General features: G+C 39.3%; 1 protein-coding gene across 1 annotated transcript in view; it reads right to left on the bottom strand.

Moving 5' to 3' along the window:
• The window catches only part of LOC104489911 (vitellogenin-1-like), a 43,415-nt gene that overhangs the window by 8,829 nt on the left and 24,822 nt on the right, over positions 1 to 9,764 (bottom strand). The window contains exons 20-28 of the mRNA XM_010132127.1: positions 8,049 to 8,193; positions 6,286 to 6,505; positions 5,244 to 5,413; positions 4,192 to 4,603; positions 3,623 to 3,909; positions 3,484 to 3,540; positions 2,458 to 2,679; positions 1,200 to 1,406; positions 14 to 156 (exon numbers count right to left, since the gene is read on the bottom strand). Coding sequence (XP_010130429.1) covers positions 14 to 156; positions 1,200 to 1,406; positions 2,458 to 2,679; positions 3,484 to 3,540; positions 3,623 to 3,909; positions 4,192 to 4,603; positions 5,244 to 5,413; positions 6,286 to 6,505; positions 8,049 to 8,193 — 1,863 coding nt within the window. The remainder of the gene's footprint in view (positions 1 to 13; positions 157 to 1,199; positions 1,407 to 2,457; positions 2,680 to 3,483; positions 3,541 to 3,622; positions 3,910 to 4,191; positions 4,604 to 5,243; positions 5,414 to 6,285; positions 6,506 to 8,048; positions 8,194 to 9,764) is intronic.

Here is a 9,764-nt window from a genome sequence, read left to right as displayed (position 1 = left end):
GTGAATTACATACTCTGTGCTTTTCTTTTTTACCCAGGATGGAAGACTTCCCCACTGCACCTTCAGCTGCATGGCTGGCTTTCTCGCCAGTTGGCCTGTGGTAGCCACGGCTTCTATCCTGTAGTCCCGGCACTCCTTGCCCCATCTCAGTCTGGTCTTTACGAACAGGGAAACAGCCAAATTTCAGAAAAGAATCACAGAACCAACCCTAGCCATTTCAAAATGCAATTTTTTTTAATCTTTCCTGAAACTTCACATTGATTCTCTAATGTTTCCAAGTCATTCTTTTGTTCTAAATAGGCCCAAAGAGAAATTTTGCCTACACCTGGAAAAATCTGAGGCATAGTAGAAAGCAAGTTTGGTAGGCTGTGCAGAACTACATGGACGTGTTCCTGCCTCAAAGCAGCCCCTGAAACTTCAGGTTTGTCATAATTTCTCGAGATTTCCTTAGACTTGGTAATTTCATCATCACTATGCATTGCTTTATTCTAGAGGATGACTGCACTATAATTTCTATTAGCCTTCCCCAATACCTCTTGATCTGAACCCCACTCAACTTTTTCCAATACTGAAACATCATGCTGAATTTGTTAATTGCAGCGGCAAAAATCAGAGGTTTTTAAATTGTTACACAAGGCGTTAAAAGGCACATGGGAATGGTAGAACAAGGAGATGCAAAAAAAGAAAAGGGAAGACTTCCTTCATTTATGATGCTCTCTCAGGCATCAATCCATTTCCCAACTTTACTTTTTCCATCTTTTCATGTAAATCTTAAGAAATTCAATGTTTCAAATGCATTTGAGCTATGAGTCTTCTGAAATAAATTATATAGAGAAAAACAGCCAGATTCCCAGACAAGCAAACTCATAGAAGAGCAAATAAATAGGTAGTAATGAAGCAGTCAATTTTTCAAATATTTTTATACTTCTACTGGCCATATATTGATGTATCTTGAAAGCCAATATATTTTTTTTTCCCAAATTTTAAATTGGTTGATTTACCTTTATTTTTTTTTTATTTTTACTTTAAAAGAATGGTGAACGATAGGAACATTTTCTGAAATTGTACAAACTTCGTGAAACATTCAAATATATGCATGTTTTTCCTGTTTAGTTCTCCTAAACAGCAGGTTCTCTGTGCTTATTTTAAAAATTCTGGGCTTTTTAGACGTCTCTGGGTGAAGCTGCCTGTGTGCTTACCTGTGCTTTCAGAGGTAGTATTACAGCATCAGCACATGCTTTCCAATTGGTTTCAGCCAGCTGAACCACAACTAGTTGCACATCAACTTTGGCAGCATCAGAACGAACATATGCCGTGGCCTGATAACCTTGATTTCTGCTGTCGCTCCTTACTGCCTGTGCCACAATCGTAATGCCAGGTGGAATTACGTCTCCCAGGAAGCTGCGCTGAAAAACAACCCCCAATCTTATGTGTTTAAGTATTTCTCTGTATTCACCAGACAGCCTACAGTCCAGTTTATACTGGATAACAGGAAGCAGCCCTCATCCTTCAACAGTTTAGGATGTGGTAGGTACTTCTATATCCCCAATATTTAAGGATAAATATGGTTGGAATCTTGATGATTTCATTACCATCAGGAATTTTCAGAAACATGAATTGTTTTGATAACGAATCCAAGAATCTTCCAAACTATCTTCATGCATGGTAAGATTTTGTTCATTATTTTAATAGCTGCCTACAACAGGTACTAGATATCTTCATAGAAGTACACACAATCACAGCATATTTTACTATACTACAGCTCCTTCAAGCCAATACCTTATTTTAAAATCCTAGTAGCAGAGTTCCCATAAACGTCGCCTGCATTTACAGAGCTATTTGTTCTACTATTATGTAGACAACTTTACTTAGTTCAATTATAGAATACTAAGTGTGTAATAAAGATAAAGATGATCTGTGCTTAATGGGACTTCGCATTTACCAATCAGTCTGCTTTTAGTTATACTCTGCTTGCACTCATGACCTCAGGTCTACATCTAAAAATAATTAGGTGGACTTAAATTAAAAAAATTATATATATTCAAATAAAACCTATTAATTTTCTCCCCATTTTTACCTCAATGCAATTTATTTTGCATTTTGGGCTTTCATGGGAAAAAGAAAATTATTTCCACTTTAATTTACAACTCCATTCCCTTCAATTTTTATAATTTCTAAATCCAGGCTTTCACATGCTGCAAAAACCTTTAGAAATGAAGGAAAACATTCCCCATAAAACACAAACAAAACCCTGAGGCCAAGGGGATATGGAATTTTGGTGTTTTTTTTTTTTCCATGGGGGAAAATACCTTAATGGACTTTGACTTTCAATTTACAAACCTGCCTTGTAGAGTACATCCTGAGTCTAATCCGCTCAGCTGGTTAGAGTGCCACCACATCTACAGTTCCTGCTCAGCAAAGCCCAGCTGCTTGTTTGCACTACGCAGATAGTCGTACCTCACGCGTCAGGCTGGAACCATGGCTGTGGTGGATGCTGACTCCTCTGCTCACATGGCTCCTCCTTGAGCTATGGCCAGCATTTTCTCCATGGTGGTGGCTGCTGCTGCTGGTGTGGCTCAGGCTGCTGCTCCTGCTGCTGCTAGCACTGCTGCTGCTGTTGTGGTGGCTGCTTCCTGACTCAGAGGAGGATGAGCTGCTTGATATCTTATGATCTCGATGCTACAAAACAAAACAAAACAAAACAAAAAAGGTTAAAAAGCTATGATGTGGCCTCTAATTTTATGGTTTAGAAATCAGAATCAGAGCTATCAGCCTCCCTCTATATAGGCAACAGACAGACTTAGACATATGAAGAGTGTTATTTTTATTGTCATAGGCAGACATGCAATACATTGGGTAGGAATGTGCTGCAAATCGACCTGGACCTCTCTGCTGATAGGAAGGCCATATAGACAGTGACTGCAAATGGCAATGTCACATTGTCCAGGTCTAACATTAGGGAAAATAAGAACTGACACTTAATATGTGGTCAAATATATCCCTGTGTTTTAGAAATCACAGAGATTAAAATTTAATTAAAAACATTGTAAATCATCTTCCTCTTTCACAAGCAGGACATATGAAAACTTTACACGTAACATCTGCAAAAGCCACTACATTTCCATCCTTCTAAAATAAACTTAAAATACCTCTCTGCCATAATGCATTATGAACCTGGTTTCTGATACAATCCACATACCTGATGATTTGCCATGATTGCCTAAAAACTGTGGGCACAGCTATTCCAATCGGAAGACCATGCTGGTTTAATATTCCCCCACGGTCATTGTTAAGTTAGATTTGGCTGCATTGTACAGCATTGTATATTTAGTAATAAATCTGCTTATTTTGGCCATTGTCAATGTTGTTATTGGACGGTATAGAATACTCAAGTGAAATGAACCAAATAAAGCCCTTCAGTAACATTCTTGATCGTATCAGCTGTAGCCACTACGGTAATGTGCACTTGAATCAGGTACCTACCTGATGGATGTGCGCAGGCCTGAAGCGAAGCTGATATACTTTTGGAAGGTGATATTCCTGCAAAATTCCAAAAGATTTTATTACTACAGCTCAGTAAGGAACACCTCCTAGCAGAAGTCAAAGCATTAGGAAATTTTACCCATTCTTTAGGAATGTCATAACTGTCGTGACTGTTAAATTCGGACTTGACGTGCTTCGTCTCAGCTTGTCTGTCATATTTGCTGTGACGATAGGAAGCACCACTGCTTTCACTGCTGCTGCTCGTACTTCTGCTGCTGCTCTGTGTTTTATGCTTCTGCTCACAGACACTTCTCTCTCCTTCAGCAGCACTGGCACATGGAAGTGGTGTGGTCTTGGGCTGCTTCTTAACCTTATGCTTTATACCATATGCTTTGCTGCTGCTGCTACTGCTGCTACTGCTGCTGCCTTTGCTGCTACTACTGCTGCTGCTCTTGCTGCTGCTGTTGCTGCTGCTGCTACTGCTTTTGCTGCTGCTGCTTTTGCTACTATTACTGCTGCTTTTGCTACTACTACTACTGCTTTTGCTACTACTACTGCTTCTGCTACTACTATTACTGCTACTACTACTGCTACTGCTGCTGCTACTACTACTGCTTTTGCTCTTGCTACTGCTGCTGCTACTACTACTACTGCTGCTGCTCCTACCGCTACTACTATTGCTGCTGCTACCACTACTACTGCTGCTGCTCTTGCTGCTACTACTACTGCTTTTGCTACTACTACTGCTTCTGCTACTACTATTACTGCTACTACTACTGCTACTGCTGCTGCTACTACTACTACTGCTGCTGCTCCTACCGCTACTACTATTGCTGCTGCTACCACTACTACTGCTGCTGCTCTTGCTGCTACTACTACTGCTGCTGCTACCACTACTACTGCTGCTACCACTACTACTGCTGCTGCTACTGCCGCTGTCCCCAAATGGGTAGAATTTCTTTTCTTTGGTTTTGGACCATTTTGTTTTCAGATTTATCTGGGTGCCTTCCCATGATGCTTTGTTGTCAGAGTTGCTGCTGGAGGTGCTGCTCGTTGTACTCTCGGCACTTCCACTGGTGCTGCTGGCACTGGATGATGAGCTTCTGGATTTTCTTGCCCCCTAGTCAATGGTACCACAGGAAAAACAAAATCATTTTTCTGTGTTCCTGCAGAAGGCTGTAAGTAAAATCAGATACTATGAATCTCTCTGCTGCCTGAGAAAGGAAGATGTGTGCCTGATAGCATTCTCGCAATACATCACAACTGAGGCAACTTCTTAGCAACGTGTTAAAGCCACGCAGAAGTGGAACGATACCCCAAACCCTTTTTTGATAATGAACATGTGTAGAGATTGTTGATTGTACAATTATGTACAGCTAACGTTGGTAATGACAGTGCTGTGGCTCTGACTTGTCTGAGGGCAAGTTGACTAGGTAGGTATCATACTCTTTTGCTACAGTTTCAGTAGCTGGAAAGAACAGACCACCTTTTGGGCACACACCACTTATTTTGTGTCTTTTAAGAGATTTTTCAGGAAATCCTACAAAACCAACCTGTTCTTTCTGACGTCTGTCACCTGCAGAAGAGATTAATGCAAACAAAAGAGCTGCAGAAAGACCTGTGTACACAAAAGCCTGTCTTTTTTTTCAACTTTTTTTATACTAGATAAACAAAAGAAGCTACTCAGTAAAAGAGACTTTAATAATTGCACTTTGTGCAATGTTTCCCACAAATCCAGAGGTAGATTTTTATAGCAGTACCTGGTCATCAGTATCATCAAGGATTTTCTTCACTCTTTTAATTGCTTTTTTGCTGGAAGATACCTGTGCTTCTGGATCTTCAAATGTTACCAAACGTACCATTTTTGTAGGAGCTTTGACTCCTGCTTGAATTGTGACTTGTATTTTTTCAATAGGTGCCTCTGTGTAAACTGAAGTTGCACAACAATTGGTATTACTGTTAGCATTAGCAATTTAATAATAGATAAGCAAAATTTTGCTGTAATTTATTTAGCTGTTCTTCCCCAAATGAAAATATAAATGCTCATTGATTATATTTTGTATTGAGGAACTTTTTGTTAAAAAATTACAGTAACAGCTAGAGCACATACTGGTAATAACTAAATTTAAAAATATTAGCATGATACTAGATTCTTTTCAAGTCACTGAACAGAACAATCAGCAGATTTAAGTCAAATTAATGGGATTGTTTAACTAGGTAACACTATGGGATAGTGAATTAGGCATCAGAGAAGAACTGAGGCTCAACTCTTGAATTGTAAAGAATGGCCCAATGGTTATGGCATTACTTTGATACTTAGGAGACTTAGATTCAGTGGCCTGCTGTGCTTTTACTTCTTACGATCGCGGATTAAGACATTAAGGAATAGATCCTGGCAGGGTTAATGCATAATTCCCTTTAAGAGTTCGGGATTTTAGAGTATAGTTATAGGACACTGCATGAGATCTGTTGCCATGTCCAATTGCTCCGTGCTTGTGTCCCAAATCCAATGATTCAGGATGCATCAGTCACACTCTGCAGGCACAGATCAGCTCTGCTTGACGTCTCCTGTGCTGAGTGGCATTGCTGGGAAATCACTGCTAGGATGAGTTGGGGAGAAATGGATTCCTGCTACAAGCATAGTCTGTTGCCAACACTGGCAAGGCTGGTAGGTCTAATGGTAGTTTTAGTGGTACTTAAAATACAAAGATATATAAGTACATATGCAAATATATATATGGATATACACAGATCCCTACCCACCCATCCATTATTTTCTTTTTTGTGCACTGTTGTATTTACCTGGCTTGAAGCTCATTTTAAAGGCGTGCTCTCCAAAGAAGTAATAAAGAGGTACGTTTTTGATAAATGCTGCATGTATGCTTTTCTTCTCAATGCACACTTGAACGCCAAATGTACTTGCATTGGAGCACTTTGGCTGAACAAACAGCTCTTTTTGGGAAGAATAGTGTCCAAAAGAAAAGGAATTTCCCGATGAAACATCTTCTGCAGACTGTCTGTCCTATTAGATAATACAGGTCAAGTTAGACTAGGCAACACCGAGGAATACTTGAGTGTTAGGAGTACTGTTTTGGTGATAGTTACATTTATTCATCAGAAGGAATTAACCAGTTTATTTGAAATAACAAGGCCATAACAGAGCACAACTTGATTTTCCATTGAACAAAAATTATAAACTGAATGGCTTGGTTAGACTACCTGGTGTAAAAAGAGCATCAGGCTATAAGAGTGGAAAATTACTTCACAAATTAATCCTAAATATTTAATTTTGTTTTCCTGGATATTAGACAGGTTCTTGATAAATCTGAGCATGCTCTAGACTGACTGGAGTTCTTTCCTTTCATTTCTGGAGAAACAACAGAACCATCATCTATGTCCATGGAAATTCTGTCTCAGTTGAGATCTGACGTGAATGTGAGACTGTATCAACTAGATGGTCAAAGCAGATTAGATGTCAGAAGTTTCCACTCAAATCTATTTATATGGGCCAAACAATGCTTGCAGAAGAACGTATTAAAATTAATTAAAATTAGACTCAAATCCGTGAAATGAAAACTATGATTTCCTGGAGCAACGAAGCAAATAGCTAAAGACACATAATCATAAACTTTCATTTCACATGTAACACAGGTTTGCAATTATTTTTTTGGTCAGTTTACCATGTCTCACAAGATTCCAAACTTGTATGAATCCTACTGAGAAACTGGAATTTTAATGCTAATATATTTCTTTTCCAAAGGAAAGTCTAATGATATTGGGAAATGTGCCAGTTAGTGCCATTATTCAGTTGCTGTTCATTTAAGAATAACTGCGGCCTGCTGACTTTTCAAGAAGGACAACACATAGGCACAAAACAGAAGAACTTTGTTTGTTCCAGGATATGAGAAACTGTTCTCCCTGACAGTATGTCTATTGACTTCTCCATAGGAAATTGCTGCTCCCATCTTCGGTTCATCTCGTATTTTATCTGAAAACCCTTCAGAATTGCAGGACAACAATGAAACAGGACAGTGTATTCCTCACCTCTGTCAGCCTTTCACTGAATGATTTGTCACAGTGATGCCTTCACAACCTGCCCATCATAGAAAGCCTGTACTGGCTTTTGCAGAAAACTGTACAGGAAGTCATTTGACTTGACTATCATCCGTACGTGAATCAGAATGTTTACATGTGTTAAATTTGGCTCTATGAGTTGAGCAATGGAGTGTCTTGTGGAACATTTGTAGATATCCCGGGAATGTGATTCTTGCATAATGGTTGCAAAGTATTTTAATTGTGGGCCTGTCCTGTAGATGGCAGTGTAAAATTAATTACCAAAGAAAAAGATTTTGCTTTTGAAAAAGTGTAGCAAGTCTGATATATTGCACTCCAGATTTTAAAATAATGTTACTATAGGGCTATTTGTGTTATTAGATTGAACCTAACTTACTTTGAGCAAAGCTGCATTGGTCAGAGATGAATAGTACATTTTCCTGTGGAGAAAAGAAATAGCCTCCCAGTGATTAAAAGCCCCCAAAAGAATAATCAAACACTATATCACTTACCCTGATGTTATCAGTCTCGCCTGATTCAGAATCTGAATCAAAGGACATCTTCATTATGTCAGGCACTGCTTCGGGTAGAAGAACTGGAGTCATCTTACTAGCAGCCAAATCCCCAATGTTTCGTGTCACAGCAAATGTCTTAGACCTGCAGAACAAACATTTGATGAAACCTGTATTGATAAAGCACTGCTGAGGAAAAGACCTGAATATCACCTTGTAGCGCGTACTCAGCAACAAGTATCATACATTGCAAATTGCTTTACAGATATTTACAGCATCTTTCCTGTTAGCTGTATTTTCAAGGACCACTAAGAGTGAATCTCAGGGGCAGGTAGCTCAGTTAGGCTTTTAGAATTGTGTGTACGTTAAAAATACTGCAGTTGACGTGATCTCCACATGCCTAACACCTCGAAGAACAGCCCACTTACTTAGAAGCTTGGCTGTGGATTACATCATCAAATTTTTGAGTCTCCTATTTTGATCTTCTGGATTTCTGCATTTTTAAACTCATCTTCTGTATGTTCACTGCTAAACTTCTCATTTACTTTGACATTATATTTGGGAAAATATTGCCATGACTTCAAAAAGCAACCTGGGGACTGGTGGCTACTGAATGCGGTTTCCCATGCAACTTAGGTTAAAGCAGAATTAAAGAAAGGAGCCTGAAATCATCAAAAGTGAGTGTCGCCAGCTTGATGTAAATTCACTGTCACTCAGCCATGGCTTGGCAAGACATCCCAGAGAGATGTGTAGGAAGGTTAGGAGCCTATTTATGTAAATGTGTTCAGTACGGTTGCCCCAGTGTTGTGGACTCCAAGAGTGTTAGTCAGGATCCAGGATGAGTGATATAAAGTGCAGTATGAGACCGAGACTCTCACGGCTAAATACCCTGACTGCTGGCTCCATACCCACATTCTTCACGGAAGTTGTTACAGTGCTGTGGTGACTATGAGTTTTGTTTTGGGACAGAGAAACATCTTGAACGTTGAACACTTTTGAAAAATGAAAACCTATTTCCCTCAGCTGCTAACACTGTGCTAATTCTACGTTATTAGCCATTTATCAGTGCTAACATCCAGCTCAAATTTCCCCACATGCTGTTTCTCAAGTATGAAGTTGATCTGCTTGTCCTGGGGCTTTTGTGGTTTGCCAATGGAGGTGGCCTTTGAGACAGTGAATGGAAAGATGGGTCTGCAAAATGGCCTCTGTTTTAATATGGTCCACACTGTACTAGCCTGAGCAATTCCAATCTAACCCATTTGAAAGATGATTTTTTATTCATTTGATAGCTGCCTCTTCCTCTTGAAGGCTCCTACTGTGCTGTGTGCACTGTAAAGCACACAATTGCTTTTCATGTGGAACACCTCAATAAAACGTGTGTCACCTGTAGGCTTTGTTTTCTTTTCCATCTCTCTCTTTTTTTTTTTTTAGATAAGGACTTGACAGCAGCCCTCCATGCTGGGTGATAGGAGAACCTCGAAGAATGGAATTTGAAATAAAATATTCTCCCTAACAAGCTGAGGGGATAAAAGAAATTACAAATCAACTTGCATTTCAGATGGCTCATCTGGGTAAAGGGACAAAAAGAGAAGTAGCTTCTATTTTAATCCCATTCAATAATTCAAATGACCACTGAACTGTAGGCTAGGTCTCCAAACAGAAAGCCCTGGGGTTTCTTTTCCAATTTTTTTTTTTTTTTTTTTTAGTATTTTTTAT

This window comes from Buceros rhinoceros, unplaced genomic scaffold (genome assembly GCF_000710305.1).
Source record: "Buceros rhinoceros silvestris isolate BGI_N320 unplaced genomic scaffold, ASM71030v1 scaffold19712, whole genome shotgun sequence".
In the NCBI taxonomy this organism is placed as follows: Eukaryota; Metazoa; Chordata; class Aves; order Bucerotiformes; family Bucerotidae; genus Buceros; species Buceros rhinoceros.
Note: the sequence above shows the minus strand (reverse complement) of the source record. Positions and strands in the feature narration are given on the sequence as shown.